The sequence below is a fragment of the Diprion similis genome, chromosome 13, assembly GCF_021155765.1.
Source record: "Diprion similis isolate iyDipSimi1 chromosome 13, iyDipSimi1.1, whole genome shotgun sequence".
Taxonomy (NCBI): Eukaryota; Metazoa; Arthropoda; class Insecta; order Hymenoptera; family Diprionidae; genus Diprion; species Diprion similis.
Genome location: NC_060117.1, coordinates 1,246,496 through 1,263,626, shown reverse-complemented (window position 1 = coordinate 1,263,626; position 17,131 = coordinate 1,246,496). Strand labels below are relative to the sequence as shown.

General features: G+C 40.1%; 4 protein-coding genes across 4 annotated transcripts; 3 read left to right on the top strand and 1 right to left on the bottom strand.

The window, feature by feature from the left end:
- The first annotated feature begins 132 nt into the window (after nucleotides 1-132).
- On the top strand, nucleotides 133-1,360 carry LOC124414122 (39S ribosomal protein L40, mitochondrial). The gene is made up of 5 exons (XM_046895047.1): nucleotides 133-264; nucleotides 398-487; nucleotides 567-737; nucleotides 820-1,018; nucleotides 1,151-1,360. The coding sequence occupies exons 1-5, from the start codon at nucleotides 230-232 to the stop codon at nucleotides 1,262-1,264; spliced, it is 609 nt and encodes a 202-aa protein (XP_046751003.1). The 5' UTR covers nucleotides 133-229; the 3' UTR covers nucleotides 1,265-1,360.
- Nucleotides 1,361-1,439: 79 nt separating this feature from the next.
- Nucleotides 1,440-7,915, bottom strand: LOC124414120 (ERAD-associated E3 ubiquitin-protein ligase HRD1B-like). Its single transcript, XM_046895045.1, has 4 exons — nucleotides 6,929-7,915; nucleotides 5,144-5,422; nucleotides 2,924-3,335; nucleotides 1,440-2,829 (listed from the first exon to the last, which is right to left on the bottom strand). The coding sequence occupies exons 2-4, from the start codon at nucleotides 5,391-5,393 to the stop codon at nucleotides 2,334-2,336; spliced, it is 1,158 nt and encodes a 385-aa protein (XP_046751001.1). The 5' UTR covers nucleotides 5,394-5,422; nucleotides 6,929-7,915; the 3' UTR covers nucleotides 1,440-2,333.
- Nucleotides 4,853-11,312, top strand: LOC124414123 (neuroparsin-A-like). Its single transcript, XM_046895049.1, has 4 exons — nucleotides 4,853-4,964; nucleotides 9,453-9,541; nucleotides 9,873-10,005; nucleotides 10,227-11,312. Exons 2-4 carry the CDS (start codon nucleotides 9,483-9,485, stop codon nucleotides 10,428-10,430), a joined length of 396 nt encoding a protein of 131 aa, XP_046751005.1. The 5' UTR covers nucleotides 4,853-4,964; nucleotides 9,453-9,482; the 3' UTR covers nucleotides 10,431-11,312.
- A 904-nt stretch (nucleotides 11,313-12,216) lies between these two features.
- On the top strand, nucleotides 12,217-16,478 carry LOC124414119 (nucleolysin TIAR). Its single transcript, XM_046895044.1, has 3 exons — nucleotides 12,217-13,346; nucleotides 13,411-13,707; nucleotides 14,591-16,478. Exons 1-3 carry the CDS (start codon nucleotides 12,759-12,761, stop codon nucleotides 14,882-14,884), a joined length of 1,179 nt encoding a protein of 392 aa, XP_046751000.1. The 5' UTR covers nucleotides 12,217-12,758; the 3' UTR covers nucleotides 14,885-16,478.
- The last annotated feature ends 653 nt before the right edge of the window (nucleotides 16,479-17,131 follow it).

Here is a 17,131-nt window from a genome sequence, read left to right as displayed (position 1 = left end):
CACAGGCTTACATCACAATGCGGTCGTTGCCTAGGAGGTAATAGTAGTGCCCTACACTTATTGATACGCACGCTTGAGCGGATCGGAGTGGTAGAAAATCCCTTTACCGATATCCCCTCCGTGCTACCTCGCCTATCTGTGTTAATAATTCTTAATCAATACTCGATGGTTGGATGGCCGGTTTGATTTTTTCCATTTTCGTTTAATAATTAAGAAAATCCCTTGGAATATGAGTTACTTAGGCTTGATTTCGCCGTTCTGCAGGTATATTTTTTCAGCAAACTGTGATATTTCTATACTAACGTCAGGGTCACAGATATTTTTTAATCTGATTTAATCTAACCTAACCTAAAAATTGTGAGTGCCTGATAACCGAGTTTCAAAATATTTCTTGCAGATTATCGGTGGCCGGTGGAGCCGCGGGCTCAATCAGAACGATAACAACGAATCTAAGTCCTTTGTTTTTCAAAGCGACAAACGTGCTGCTGTAAGTATCACTTTGTGAGAAAAAAAAAAAAACAAGCGTAATACACAAAGACGAAACTCTTAATATGAAATAATTTCAGAGCCGAGCCGTTGAAAAAGAAGAAGAAGTTGGATCCATTAATAGTAAAACAGCGCGAAGAGAAGCGTAAAAAAAGGCTTGAGAAGATGATCAAACGGATGGAAAAAAGTGCTGTGCAATACAAACCGATCGAGGAATGCGACGTACCGATGAAACTCATTGATGAAAAAGAGTAAGATGTGTCTACAGTGCTTATTTGATTTAAAAATCATATATCCTCTCTTTAACGCGAATAAATGAAAAATCGGTTTCAGGCAACGCACGAGACACTTGCCGCCAATCTCAGATGAAACAACGGATGAAAGAGAGTTGCTAAAGAAAGCCTGGTCCCTGTACAAACTCCGCCAACACTATAAGCTCATGAGTATGGTCGACCGAGTCTTGGGGTCTCACCGAAAAGCACTCGACGAGCTAAAGCTGGAGTCTGAAGAACTTTATTTGGAAGCAATACAAGTAAACTACTTTTTCCAGTCTAAAAACGACATCAAATTATTTTGAAACCTATTTTTTCCCAAATCCGTTCAAATACCTAATAAAAATGACAGTAAACCGCGTTTTCACGGATTCTTTCATTCTGATTTATAGGTGGATCTCAACCTGGTCCCCTATTCGTCCAGAGGTCCAGTTTCAACTCCCCCGATAAACAATTACCCAAGTCCAGACGGCGAGTATCAGGATGTTTCAAAACTCTGGGGTTGAGATGCCTGACATGTTAGATGCTTAATTTATCGCAAGTACCTTCTCTATTGTACTCCGCTAGCGACTGTTGTATCATAATAAATGGTTGGAAGAGTATTCGCCGAATCTTGTTTTCTATTTCAGGTACATATTTCGCTTAATTTCTATCTCTCGCGGTATTAAAATTACACGGGCGTGTTAAATTGGCGTAACTTTATTATTCTGGTATAAAACAGTGTTCTAGCTTAAAATTATTTACGTACGATTAGGTGTTTTTTTTTTCAATTTTTTTTTTTTTTTTTTTTTTTTCTAAGTAATGATGATAAAATTTTGCGACAATCAATAAAGCATATTCTCGACATATCGTAGAAGAAATTTGAAATTAAAAAAGACCATTTACGGTATCGAGCAATGTTTGAGTCACGTTTGGAAAGAAGTATATCCCCATTTCTTCAAATCGATTCGGCAATACAGACCTAATTTTAAACACAAAGTTTACATGGTTGGTATCATTCGTAGGATACAATAAACGTACTTCCTATTAAGTGCTAACAACAGAAGAACGTCAAAGTTTATCTTGCGAAGCTTTGCAGCTAAGAAAGAGAAAGAAAGAAAGTACAGAAAAGGGTACATATATGACTCAGTGCTTATCACAGCGAAATTAATCTAAAGGAATACAAGTATGAGTGCGTGTGCGTGTGCTTGAAATTTTATAGTAGCTAAAAATTCTATATCTAGACCAATCGACCACTAACATCAATTATTGAATCATTCGCGCGATAATTTCAAGCATACAATCCTCATACTTTCAAACTAGTCTAATTTTATAACTCGAAACAGTGAAAAAACTATACAATACGAAATAAACTCTGCTCAGCATTTTTTTTCTGCTCTTATCAGTTTCGTTTTGCCATTTTGCCTAGGACTAAAATTTTTCCCTCAAAGCAACATGTAACGAATTACTTTTCTTCATTTTTTAAATCTTTTCTCACGTTCGATAACTGCTATTGAGAAAAATGCCTTTGCAACTCGTCTTGTTTAATGACCAGACGAATTATCGTCAAAAAGTAAATAGCGTCGATCTAGTGTTTCAGTCGAATTTCAATTCCCTCTTGCACATCGGACATTTGTCGCTGCTCTTTAAGCACTGCCTCAAACAATCGGCATGAAATATATGATGGCAAGGAGTAACGCGAGCTTTGACCATGCCGCAGAGGCAGACGGCGCAAACGTCATCGAACCTCTCGATCTCTTCGTTAGTGGCCTTTCTATACCGGCTTAAAACCTCTCTCTCATGTCTGAGAACAGCAATGGAATCTCGCAGCAGCTCCTTGGATCTGAGAAAAACGTTGAGATAAGCAGCGAAGAGGAGAAACTTCCACGAGGCGCTGGGCAGCAGTATGAGAGTGAACAGTGCAGAGACGCCGACAGTGAAGCCGCGCAGAATGACCGGAGCGTACAAATTCTCTATATTATCTAGTGCGTCGAGCTGCAGGGCGCTCAGGATCCCAGGAAACATGTCGACGAAGACCTTCTCCGTCGCCGCGTAATATGCCCACGTTATCACCGTGTACGTCGTCGAGGGTCTGCAAAGCAAGAAGAAGTAGTCATTATCTAGAGGGATACGTTGCAAGTTGTGGAAAGAAGAGAAAACGGCGTAAACAAAAAAAATGAACCAACTTGTAGTGCTGCAAACCCTGTTCCAGTCCGAAAACAAGGAGCACGAATGTCAGGGTGACGAGGAAGGTGACAGCCTTGGTCCACTCGAGCACGATCTTTGTCGCCGACATGGCTAGGTGCTTGATTTGTGATCGTTCCGTCAACGTCACATATGGTGACCAGTCTTCCTTCTCGACGAGCTCCTTTATATAGCTGACGCAGTAGGCTATCACGTTGTAGAACATCAGGGTGTAGAGACAGGTCATCCGCTCCTTGGGTACAAGGATCTTGTCAGCCAGAGTCAGGAAGACTATCTGATTGAGCATTATCGATATGTTCCGCATCTTGGCAAACATATTTTCGACCCTATCGACTGGCGCGTAAATTCGCAACAGCATGCTGCTCAGCGGCTTCCATGCCTTCTTGACGCCACCTTTGATCGGAGGAAAAACACAATGGTTAGATACGGGGTAAGATCGAATTTGCAACTATGTTTACTTTTGCACTCTACTCTCTGAGCAAATCATTCGCTGTACTTGGGCTTGTTCAACTACCCCAAGGGATATTTATTCCGATACAGATAATTGACTAGTCAGTCGACAACCCTGTCAATACGGATTTTTCCAAGGCTTTTCGTTGCATATTAATTCAGTCTTGTGCTTATTTTTCTCCCTCAACTGCTTATTCTTCGGTCAGAGTTTAATGAGGAATATATTAATAATGATTGGCACGACTGCTACTCCGACACTGATATTTCTATTTATATCCCCTGATGGAAATATTTTTTACTGAAATTTCTTACAAAAATCTGAAAGAAGTCTATCGGCTGTGATGTTTCAAGGTTGATTAGAAAAAATTCATTTTTTGAAACTAGATTAGAAATATTCTACAATAAGCATAGAAACTATGAGCGCTTCAGAGAAAATAAATAATTTGCAGGAGATCTCTTGCAAAGTCTATCAGTTCTACATGTTTCAAATATGTAAATCAGAAATTTTCAGAAAGATTCCTTTGAAATAATTAATTCCAGAGATTCTTGGGAATATTCTTACTCATGACTTGCTGGAGCAAAAATTAAAAGATAGAAATCTTTTAGAAGATGCTTCGATATTCACACGTTCTATTCAACAAGTTTTTAAAGATTATAACACATACAAATGATACCTCGCTATGCATCAGTAAAATTTCGTTTGAGAGTCAAGATGTAGTTGGATTGTTTTTCAAACTTGACTTAACGTTTTTCAGAAATATAATATGTTAATAATACAATACAATATTCTGTGAGAAAATTCACTCATTTTTCTTTGAACAATTTTCAGAGGTACATCGTTTGAGGTAAAAACTTGTAGCGCGATTACGAAATAAGAATTTCATTTTAAAAAGTATTTGTTGCTCCGCAAAGTTCAGACCATTTTGCTTTGTACTTTGCAGTCTCCTGTAGTTGGTCTGGAAAAAATGCATTCAATGCAACTCTGAAAATTCTAAAAATTTAGAAACTTTTCAGAGTTCGAAGTATACTCTTGAAAAGTGAATCTGTACTTTTTCGAATTTCAGATAAAAATTGGCGCGAAAGTATCGAGTATCTCGTGAAGCGCGCTTTCCGGACTTTTGAACGCCTAACGGTGTCGAGTTACAGTAGCCGGTGATCTTGATGCAAATTTGCATATTAATCGGCGTCACTCAGATTATCCTGACGAGGACGTGGGATATACTTGGAAAACAGGAGAAGGAGAAAAAGGAGGATGAGGTGACGGAGAAGGAGGTGCAGGAGGAGGAGAAGGAGGACGGAACGGAGGCATCGCACCGCGTAAGGACTTGCAGGCCGCCTGGCAACAACCCGTGCCTTAAAACAAGCTTAGCTATATTTCTTACATCGATGGGTGATATCAGCTAGCTATCCACTCTCTCTATGAATGAATTATAATATTATGTATCACAGTGTCTTTCCATCCCTAAGGAGGAGGAGGAAGAGGAGGAGGAGGAGGACCAAGCGGGTATAAAAGATGCGGTGGTCGCCTTATTCCTTACACAACACGATCAATTCCCGTCATCGTCATACCTCCGGTAAATTTTCTAACATCATCCAACCCTGCATCGACACATATAATTTACAATAGCGAAAGCAGCATCTTCGAGTAATTAAGGTACGTATCCGACTAGAGTAAAAAAAAAAAAATTTCTCCGGTTTCTCGACAATTTTTAGCGCGGGGGCAAATCGGGTCCTTTTTTCGCATGTCGCACCTTTCGTGGCTTCGACGATCGTCTTCAGGGCCGATACCGGGTACCGGTAATTCGCGCTGAGAACAACCGGAAGCACCAGGGCGGAGTAGAGGGCTGGTGCCGGGGCTGGCAGCAGGGGCAACGGTCCTCGGGGACAGTAGGGCAGCAGCAAAATGGCGCTCAAGAGACAAACGCTCTGGGCCGTTCTCTCCTTGTCGACGGTCAACGAATTCGCTCTTACCCGGCCCCGAACTCTCGTTATCATTCCCATCGCTGTGCTTGACTGTCTCGATAGACTTCCTGAAATTAAACACGGTTAATTTACACGAAAGACAGTGTCTAGGAAACTTTTTTTTATAGCTTGGACTTGCTTCTGTAAACTATCGAGTCGTTCCATTGGCCGTTTACAATTTTGTTTGGAGTATAATTTGAAATTACGTTGAAACGATTCGTGTGTTTAGCGTCTGGTATTTAATCCTATCTAATTTATCAAAACAGTTTGGCGGAAAATTTCGCAATGTTCGAAATTATTCCTGTAAACATTTAAGTCGATGTCGGTTTGATTGACCGTTTGTTTTTGAATTTAAAGAACGCCGTCCGAAATCGTGTCATCGATCTATCGATAGAATCGTTGCAGCAATAGTGTATAGTTCCTGAAATTGCAATGTTTAATTTATGAAAATACCCTGTATTAAGGTTCCGCAACATATATAATCATTGTGTCTTTAAACTCTCAAGTTGTTTTCGGTTCGATGGACCGTTTATTTTTAGACTTGAAAAAGAACACAATTCGAGACGGTGTTATCGGTCGATTGAGTATCTTCTTATAGATTCTAATTTGGTATCCACTTCACATGGCGTATCTAGGGAATATTTGGCGTCGGCATTAACAATGCGTATAAATAAACCAAAAAACATCGGAAACGACGAAAACAACAACAACAACAACAACAATGGGAAACGTCAAAACAGTCGAGTTATAGAATTTTTCGGATTTAGACACGCTGCAATAACCGAACGTCGTGTTACGCCTCCTTTACGTAGAATACATACATATGTAGAACAGACACGTAAACGGGATACTTGCAGATACACACGTAGCGCCGATAAATAAATATATAATTCCTCACTGGATTATTTTCGGCTCGTGGCCATGGCTGCTGACTTAGTTACACTTTTGAAACTCGCGGCAGTGTAAACAATTCTGCAAACACCGCGCCGCGATATCACTATACCGATACCTTCAGGAGTAAACGTACGTCTTGAAGTCACATGCGAAAAACCGCTGAATACGCTCGCTGTTTTGCGTTTTATTGGATTTACTTACATCCCCCAAACTCGCTTCTGGCATGATTGAATAAAGAAGGATCGAAAAACTCATCGCATTCTTGTTAGATATCGGTGAACTAAATTTAAACGTTAGAAACAAACGCGAGTTTGTATCCAATTTCGATATAGGAACCTCGTGCGAAATCCTGGTATTGCGCTTCACGTACACCTATCTATCTACACTGCATATTTACGCAGTAGGTAAAAAAACATACGGCGAAAAAGCATGTCTGCTTGTAAACCGCGCGCGTATTTTTAACCCGCGCCGCGGACATCCGCCTATTTCGCGCGTTCGGTGCAATATCACATGTATATTTTATGCTCGTATAACCACGTAGCTGTGATATCGCGCAAATTCATATAATTGGGGGGAATTGCGTGTGATTCGAGGTACAACAAAAGCAATGAAACGTCGCGAAAAGATGGGGCATTAAGATATCGAATATGTTACGTATCATGGACAGAGAAATCACTCACCTGAATTGTTTGAATGTGTTTATTGGCAGGCGGCGGATATCGTCTCGACAGAAAAACAATTATCAAGTATATATTACGATTTCTTTTATGTAACCGAACCGAATGACCGCACTGTTAATTTGTGTAATAACAAATAAAGCTTATCTCGTGCGTGATTTACACTTTAATACATTGATATCACAGTTTCTGCAGTTTTGAAGCAATCAATCAGAGAGAATGGAAGAAAACGGGGCACTTGGAAAGTTGGTATTCACGTAATTCTCTGATTCTACTATATATTTACTCGTATATTTGAAAAAAGAAATTCGCTAATTTTGTTTAATTTCTCATCTTGTAGTGGTTTTGGTTTCTTTGGATCAGTCCTTCTTGTATTACTTCTTCTTAAAAACTTTTTATCCTCAACGTAGATCAAAGTGCAATTGTAGGTGTGGTTGCGACGAAAATCAGCAGCGGTATTCGACTACGTCCGGTATATTCGGTGGTTCGATTAATACTGAAGAGAACTGTGTTGTTTGCATGGTAAATCTCAGCTGCCGAGGAGCTGGACGATCATCGTGAATAGGGATAATGGGTCACAGATGGAAATGAAACGCGAGAGAGAGAGTGAGAGGGAGAAGGCGAGGGAGGTACAAGAACGTCCGTGAATCGCGAGGAGGGAATAACATCGGCAATTTGCCAAATATTCTGCGGGGGCATGTGCATGTATACACATGGCTTTTGGGGAGGGAGAGAGAGAGAGAGAAAGGGAGGGAGAAATGCTGGACCAACGCAAATCTCGACACGAATACGTGTAGTTGTTGTATCTCGTATTTTTAGAACAATTCTTCGAGAACTGATATTCGAATTCTGCACGTACTCACACAGCTTTAAGCCTTCGGCGGAATACAACCGGGTTTGGCACCCATTTTTCGCGCATGTATCTATCGTGCCTTTGCTCGTTCTTTCGGTGGTTAAACTCGTGACACATTCAACGTGTGTATATTTAACGTGACCGAATATAAATGGAAGACGCGCCTATCTTCGTCATCCGCGGATTTTCATTCATCAAAAATACGCCGCTTGCCGAGACGATGCACATGCTTGATCACTCGACGGTTTTACCGCATTCAAGGATTATTTTTAAAATCTGTAAGACATAAACCAGTGACTAGCAAATACGCGACGACTTGATTCCCCTAATTTTCTTTATTGCCTTTCCATTTTCCTTTCTTGAATTTAAATTCGTGGAATAATTCGGACGGCGCCGTTATTATACGTAACGTAAACGTATAATTGCGAAGCCGGATATCCTCGGTGATCCCGTGGATATTCTATTTCCGTAAGTCACCGTCAAGATCGACTATATAAAGTCCGATATGTAGGGCAGTGTAAACAATACTGCGAATAATCGTCGCGCGCTTTTTCTAATTCTCAACCGAATGATTCATGGGGCGACGTGACTTTGAAGCCGACGTCGCGTCGCGCCGTGACGTCATCACCATGTTTTCGCACGTTCCTCGATTTTCGGGAACACCTTTCTTCGCTTTCGCCAAATCTCAAAGCGAAACAACGAGGTCATTTTTTCCCCCAATTATCGTACATTGTTTGTGCATTACAATAGGTAAGAGCCTCGATCGGCGAGGGTTCAAAGTTTAACAACGATAACGAGTAATCGTGAAATGCATGCATGCACTACGCGTTCCTAAATTTAGTCTTTATCGCTTTGTAACCGAATTATAGTCGATTACTACTGCAATTTATAAAAGTCAAAGAGTGTTATACTAAGACTGAAAATGAGATATATCCTCCTGGATACGTTGATTATTCTATCTTAATGCCAGTATTATTAGGACATTTCTTCTCCTCTGGCTTATCGGGGACGTGATAACGTGGACATCATAATTAATTTCAGATATATATATATATTTGGACGAATCCAAAGTTCGGCACTTAACAACTCAATTTGAGCCTGGGGGGTCATGATTTAAATGAAACACTCGAATAATCTATTATAACTGTACTATACTTATACTCTTATAATATATTTCGGCAAATTCAATCCCAACGCGACCGCGGTAAGTAAGCTGCACTTGCGTTATATACTCGCGAAATACACGTTGGGAAATTGCATTGGATGTAAAAAAACATATACACACATTATACACATACAAACCGATCAATTTATTTATTTATTTATTTATCTATCTCGCAGTTAAAAATATTTTATTTTTTTTTACTTTTTTTATTACTAAACTTGCTTTATGTACGAGATGCATGTAGAAAATATATTTTCAAAATATTGCGCACGGAATACTTGTGCGCTTACTGCAGTGTTTCAAGGTGCTGCTGCAGCTGCGTGGATTTGAATAATATTTGTACACTGACCCCGCGGCTGCAGGCCAAATATAGGCCTGTAGACCGCCTATAGGTATATACACACATTCTCTTTCAATAATAATATGTTGATGATAGAATATTATAAGGAAAATTCACAAGGCGGAAATTTCACTGGGGGACAAAACAACTTTGTAATTTAATTTGGTTTCAGAATTTCGAGACGGACAGACGAACAATCATGCATACTGCGACACAGTTCACCTCGGCTTTAATAGTCTTCCTCGCCATGGTTTTCATGTAAGTTTAAAGTGGAAGTGTTATTTATACCGGTTGTGAACTCAATACAATTTTAAAGTTAGCTTATGGAATTTAAAGAAATATCGTAAATTCGTGTGATTCGTTACTCATTGGTTTCGAATGTCTTGAAGAATTTTATTCCATGGATTATTATATCGGAAACCAGAAGAGATGACAACTAGAGCGATCTTCTCTGTATTATTCAACGCACAAAACATGGAAACCCGAATCATACCATCACACATGTCTTTCTTATTTTTATATCACCGTTGCTTCCAGTTATATTAATTTAAACCGGTCTTTTTTCATATTTATTTCTCTCTTTCCTCAGACATTCTAATTGCGAGGCTCATCTTCGGAAGTTACCACTTTGCAGAAATCGTAAAAGTTGCGAGGAAAATTGCGACGATTGTGATTGGGGCAGTAGCTACGCGGTTGAATGCGGATTCCAGGAGTGTCTGAAGGTGATTAAACGCGGAATTCACGAGGTTTGGATCTGTAAGAAATTATCTGAAACAGTTCGCGCGCGCTCGTTGGCTGTGCGCGCAACGGCAGATAATAATCGAACGATTCAAATGGCAGCGGGAAAAAGAGCGCATATTTAAATCTGACTTCACGTTGAGCGTTCTTACGGTAAAAAGTTAGTTTTCCATTCTCGATTACCCTAATTTTTAACACTTTCCAGGGCCCGGGAGATCGGTGTGGCGGTCGCAATCACATGTGGGGTAAATGCGGTGATGGCCTATCTTGCCAATGTAACAAATGCAACGGGTGCAGTACGACCAAAGTCGAGACAAGTTGTTACAACATCACTTGCGCACCGATCACGGAATTCCTACCGTTTGATATAGACCGTCCCTACCGCCCCACGTACGTTTTAAGGGTTTAAAACATCATTATATATTCTATCGAACGCTATACGTCCATAGACCGATAATATCGTTTAAATAGAAGATATCCCTTACACGTCTATTATATTGCCTCGCTATTACACATCAATGATCTCATTTGACGAATACATATTTTAATATCCTTTGCCTGATGTATTCGCGATTATATTTTTATACCTAGCGTTTTTTTTCGTTTCAATTTTTGTTTTCTAATTCTATTTAATGAATGCAAGCATAGTGAAAGAGAGCTTAGTTTCTACCATGCAGCGGTTGTGATATATACTATAATAATTCCCAATACAAATAGTTGTGTCCATTCCATTATACCCATACATTCAGAAAGACGATATTGATGTAATACCATAGTATATTTATTATTTATTTATATCTCTAATACTCCTTATCTATCCATCTATCTATCTATCCATCTTTATCTCATTGATATTTATGTGTATGAGAAAAAGAGAAATTCTTCAGTATTACTGAGGTAATTCATATATAATACATCAGCTATAGCTTCTCTTACTTTTTATCTTCAACATCAACTATTCCTAGTCAGTCATTCGAAAAGCATTCCGCACAATCTTGGCACTTGCATACAAATTGTACTGTATGTAAATTTGGGGTGTTTAGGTTAGAAAAAATAAATTTACATTTATGTTATTCAATATACTATAAAACGACTATGCAAACTTTCCCTGATATTTCCATAGTTGTAATTAAGTTGTAATAGTATATTTTACGATCATTAATTATTGTCATAATGAATAATGTTATTATCACTATTATAGTGATTATTCTTGGTCCTTTCCTATGTATTTAAGCTGCCATACGATTATTGTATCCTGAAGTCGTCATGTGTGTGTGCTTATTAAAGAATAATAGAATAATCTCATGTCTATGTAAATCTGTACACCTTCATGAATACACAAAGAATGAACATCAAATTAGCACAAGATCGTAAAAAATATTTTCGTCGATATTATGTGTCTTTGGGCTCAATGCTGCTTCAATTGGTCACTTCTCAATTAAGGTATTTCCTTCTGAATAAAAAATTATTTGAAACCTGTGTGTATAAACTTATTCAGCGACTCATTATCTTCTAATGCAAGATGGCCGCGACGTGCTAAATGTAACCTACTTATCCGTCGGTCCGCCGTAAGATAACCTCTTAACTTTCTGCGCGATGATGGACAGCAGCACTGTCGCTGCAAACTAAGTGATATGCAAATAACCGCCACCGGCATGTGTAAAACGTTTGCGGAAGTACATTCGTTGCGATTTTGAAGATAAGTAATTAAAACGAAGGGATACTGGGAAGCCGACGATGAAGAAAACAAGGGAAAGCAAACTGTATATAATAAATGAGAAATATAATTTCTACGTGTAGCCTTTGCAGGAGCAGATAACTTTTTGCAAAATAACCGGACGTGCGTATCATGCACAATAGAGGTTTCCCTCGGCTTTTGTCAAGCCTGAATATTCAGTGTGTTATGGCTATGGGTCAGGTTTCACGAACACCCCACACGTCAATGAGTATATGGGGTGCGTTCCGAAATTAGCTGCCAGTGCTGTCAACCATATTTTATCTCCTTTGCACTGCCGAGTTTGTGACTAGCTCTGCCTCTGTCTTGAGAAGTTTTCAGCGCTACCAGCTAGTTTCGGAACGCACCCATGGAGTAGGTAAGTTTTTTTTACCTCGGTGAGCCAATGGAAGAGCGGGATTTTCGCGCTACCTGTTACGAAATATCGTATATTTATTTATCGGCGGAGGACGAGCTGCAGGGTTGCTTAGAACAACACGTGCCCCTTTGATATTGGTAACCTTAAGTTTTGCAAGGCGGGTAGATATCGTCGCGAGAGAAATAATCGTAATATCATCGCGTGGCGATTGTGGAAGGTTTCGAAAATTGGAAAGGCGATCGAGGCAGAAGTCCGTGGCTGTGTCGCCGGGGCGAGCGGCGGGGTTCGTTCTTAAACGCGTGTATTAATTGCAAGGATGATTGGGGGGAAAGCGGCTCGCGGCAGTGGTTGAAGTCGAGCGGTAGAGCGGCCATTTTATGTTAGTATGACGTAGTCGAGGCTGGGTGTAGCTTAACGTCGAGACTGCCGTCCGTGTTGTCCCTGGTACTGTAACGCGAGGAAGGGAAAGGTCCGAGTACTCTGATGCTGGGGTCGAGGTAGATGTCCGCGTCGCGCACTGGAGGTGTGATTTGTAAATATTAACCGCAGGGTGCAGCTAGCGTGGAAGCGAAGCGGGCGAGCAGCGGCGAAACGTGCATTAAACTCGGTGATTGTGGAGCGCGAGGAGCGTCGTCGTCGCAAGCATGAGCGAGGAAAGCAACCCGCGTACGCTGTACGTCGGAAACCTGGACGCTTCGGTGTCCGAGGACCTTTTGTGCGCCCTCTTCTCGCAGATCGGCGCCGTCAAGGGGTGCAAGATAATACGCGAACCCGGCAACGACCCTTATGCCTTCGTCGAGTTCACTAACCACCAGAGTGCCGCCACCGCGCTCGCCGCGATGAACAAGCGGCACTTCCTCGACAAGGAGATGAAGGTTAACTGGGCCACGAGCCCGGGTAACCAGCCGAAGCTCGACACGAGCAACCACCATCACATATTCGTCGGCGATTTGTCGCCGGAGATCGAGACCCAGACGCTCAAGGAGGCCTTCGCGCCCTTCGGGGAGATCAGCAACTGCAGAATCGTCCGGGACCCTCAGACCCTCAAGAGCAAAGGCTACGCTTTTGTCTCCTTTGTTAAAAAGTCAGAGGCCGAGGCTGCCATCTCTGCGATGAACGGCCAATGGCTCGGATCCCGCAGCATCAGGACAAATTGGTCCACCAGGAAGCCGCCGCCTCCGAGGTCCGAGCGGCCGAGGCACACCAACAACAGCAAACCCAATTACGAGGAGGTCCGTATCCCGCTTTTCGCCCTCTTTGCATCTCTCCTTATTCTGATTTTCATCCTCGTCGTAGGTTTACAACCAAAGCAGCCCCACCAACTGCACCGTTTACTGCGGAGGCTTCACGAACGGCATTACGGACGAGCTCATCACCAAGACTTTCTCGCCATTTGGCACCATTCAGGACATCAGAGTCTTCAAGGACAAGGGGTACGCGTTCATCAAGTTTACCACTAAGGAGTCAGCCACGCACGCTATCGAGTCCACTCATAATACAGAGATTAACGGTAGCGTCGTCAAGTGCTTCTGGGGCAAGGAGAACGGCGATCCTAATAGCGTTGGGCCTAATGCCAATCAGCAGCCTCAGCAGGTACCAAATATTTCTCCTTTTTTCTTATTCCATGATAGTTACGTCTTTGTTCCCCCTTTTATCAAGCCAAGACTGGAACAAAGAAAGTTTGGTGACCTTCAAATATCTGCCAAAAATTTCGTGCTGCACGCTTCTCCTACTTACGATTTTAGATCCTCCTTCAAGCGTCATGGGGAGCCCAAAAACTTTGTAGCAATCGTGATTTGGGGAACAAAGGAAGTTCAAGGCCACTGACTCGCTTTTTCTCCAATCTTATCTTGGGTGGTTAGGTGATCCTGAAAACACCCTTAAACTAACTGAATTTCCACAGCAGTGCGAAAGTCTTTGCAAATTCAACTATGTTCCATAAATGCCCCAGTTTATTTTTTGTTGTGTGTTACTATTATTATTTTTTTTTCATACTACATTCCAGATTTTCTGCATCCACTGTTGGTTTGTAATTGTGTGGTCGCTTTTTTTCTAATATTGAACAAATCTTGGTAGTCTGATTTTAATACTATCTGAAGTAGAAAACGAACTTGCAAAAAAAGAAGATTCTTTTAGCCTTGAATAATTCCCAGCCTTTCTAAACACGGTTATTGCAGCAATAATTTCAGAGTTAGACAGCTTATACTTTCATTTTTTGTATACGATAATACAGTGTGTCGCTAAAAAACGTTCATGGTAGTGACGATTTTGCACCTGGAAAGACCAAGATAAATCTCTGACGCTAAAGAATATTAGGCTTTGACTAACCACATGGCTCACACAATATAATTCATTCAATACGATGAACATGAGCCTAGAGCTGCAAACTCGTATTTAATGCTTGACCTCTGAACATGCTCAAAATTCCTTGTTCAACCGAGAGGTTTGACATTAACAAGATCGTTCTGCTCGCAAGGTGACAACTGGTGGAGGTCAATATCCGTACGGATATGGACAGCAAATGGGGTACTGGTATACGCAGGGATACCCACAGATGCAGGGACAGTTTCTGCAGCCGACTCAGTACTACAGTCAATACTACGGCCAGCAGGCGCAGTACATGAACAGCATGAGGATGCCGGCACCAGCGACTGGAGCGTGGCAACCCGGCCAGGGATCAGCTGCAGCGCCTTCGGCGACCGCACCTCTGCAGCCGGGCCAACAGCCAGCCATGGTAGCCTACACCATGCCTCAGTATCCGACCCAATGAAACAGAGACGACCGCCAACCATACCCGATTCAGAACGAAATAGAATTCAAGTGCGGGAAACGAGAGTCTTTTTGAGAGTCAGGGGGGAGGAGGAGGGGCCTCTATCTCTTTCAGTCACACTCTTGTATTGTGTATGTAAACGAGACGCTGAGAAGATGAAAAAAAAAGAAAACGTACACTTCTTTTCTTTTTCTTTCTTTCCTTTTTGAAAAATAGAATTTGTAGTTCGTTCTTTGATATATAAAAAAAAAAAACAACAAAAAAAAACTAAAAAACAACAACAAAATGATAATACCACTTATTTATATTAAAATCAACCTTTCCAATTTTTGTGATTTTTCTTGTTCTTCTGATACTTCTACTTTTTCTATTTATCTTCTTCTTCTTCTTCTTCTGCGTAATAATGATAAAGTATATGAAACTCAACGTAACAAATACTATGATGACGAATTGAAACTGTAATTTTCCGGCACTATAGTAGTATTGGTAGCAGGGGTAGTAGTCGTATTGATAGTAGAAGTTATACTTGCAGTAGAAACTCAACTTATTCGTTACTTTTCCTTATTTATTTTATTTTTTACTTTATTTTCCAAAAAAAAAAGAGGATAATTTTGTATAAACTATTATTTTTATTACCTTACGAAAGCCGGAAGAGAATCACAGATCATTTCATTCTATCACAGAGATCTTGAGCAAACTTGAATCCTCTTCTCTCTCTCTTTCTCTCTCTCTCTCTCTCTCTCTCTCTCTCTCTCTCTCTAATTCGCGTTCGTTCGACAATATTCTCTTTCTTTTTTCTTCATCTTCGACTCAAAATTTAGTTATACAGTACAACATATATATTATACTTGAATGAAAATGAACACAATAACAACCATAACAACAACAACAACAAACAAAAGAATGAATGGATAAATAAATAAAAGAATAAAGGTTGATTTTATAAATCCAAGTAGTATGTATCGCAGATTCTTATGTATCCAATTTTCGTAAAACAAAAAGAAAAGAAAAGAGGAAACGTGCGCCTTCGTGTTTTTTTTGTTTTGTTTCTTTTTCTTCTTCTCACACTCTCTCTTTTTACTTACAAACCATTAAGAATACAAATGTAGTTTTGTTTTCGACAACAATAATGACGACAATGACAACAATAATGTGTCTTTCAGAAAATAAGCCTACATGATCTTAAGAACTCTGCGCACAGCTGCCTAGTGTTGAAACGTATGAAAGAAAAAGAAACACATGATAAAACTGTATCAACATCTCCATGTTTTTGCAAGTGCCGAAACAATTTTCCGTCATTCGTCTTCGGTTGCTTCTTTACCTGGCTACTTCAGCCGTTAGAGTTTCAATGTTAACAAGTTACTTCGTTCGCAACTTTATAAGCAGGGTTGCATACTTATAAATATATACCTTATAATTATAGAATCTTATATTTTTACCTCGTTAATTCTTCAAAGCAAAAAAGCAGGACTAAATTTCAGGAACACAGAAAGTCCGTAGAGTTCTTATGAGTAGGAGTATAGATAGAAGTGAAAAAGGGAAAAGCTTAAAAAATATTGTTACACAAATATACTGATATGAAATTTGAGGAAAATTTCGTCTTTTCACACTGTACTCTATTACCCTTGGTTATCGGTGCTTATAATGAAATACCTTTCGATTGCTGGTAATTTTTTTTCGTTAAGAAACACATACCTGATGGATGTTTCTTCGATTTTGATGGATTTGTTATTATTATTGTTATTAGTGGTTTATCCATTGTCGCAATATTTCTCAAGCGTCGTAGAATGTGGCAATGATGCTTCTTATCTGTATCGAAAAAGAAGAAACCATAAATAATAATAATAATGGTAACAATGACAACACCGTAACTGGGAATGTGACGTAACATTGTTCATACACAAGAGGTGAAAAAGTCGAAAAAGATAGAAATAACTCCCCCTCCTCTAAAAAATAACTGGAAAAAAAAGCAGCAACAAAAATATATGATAAATAATTGGATAAACTACACGACGCAAGGAGAAAACTAATACCAGGTCGACAACAACGGCAGTCGCTGACATTGTCTGTCATGTTAACGCAGAATAACTTGAAAATGGAAAAAAAAAAAAAGGGACAAATGACGAGTTGAAAAACCGAATGCTAGAGATAGAGAGAAAGAAAGAAAGAAAGAAAGAAAGATAGTGAGAGAGAAAGAGGTGAATTTGGAGTGACGATGATATGATAAATGATAGTATAGGATAATAA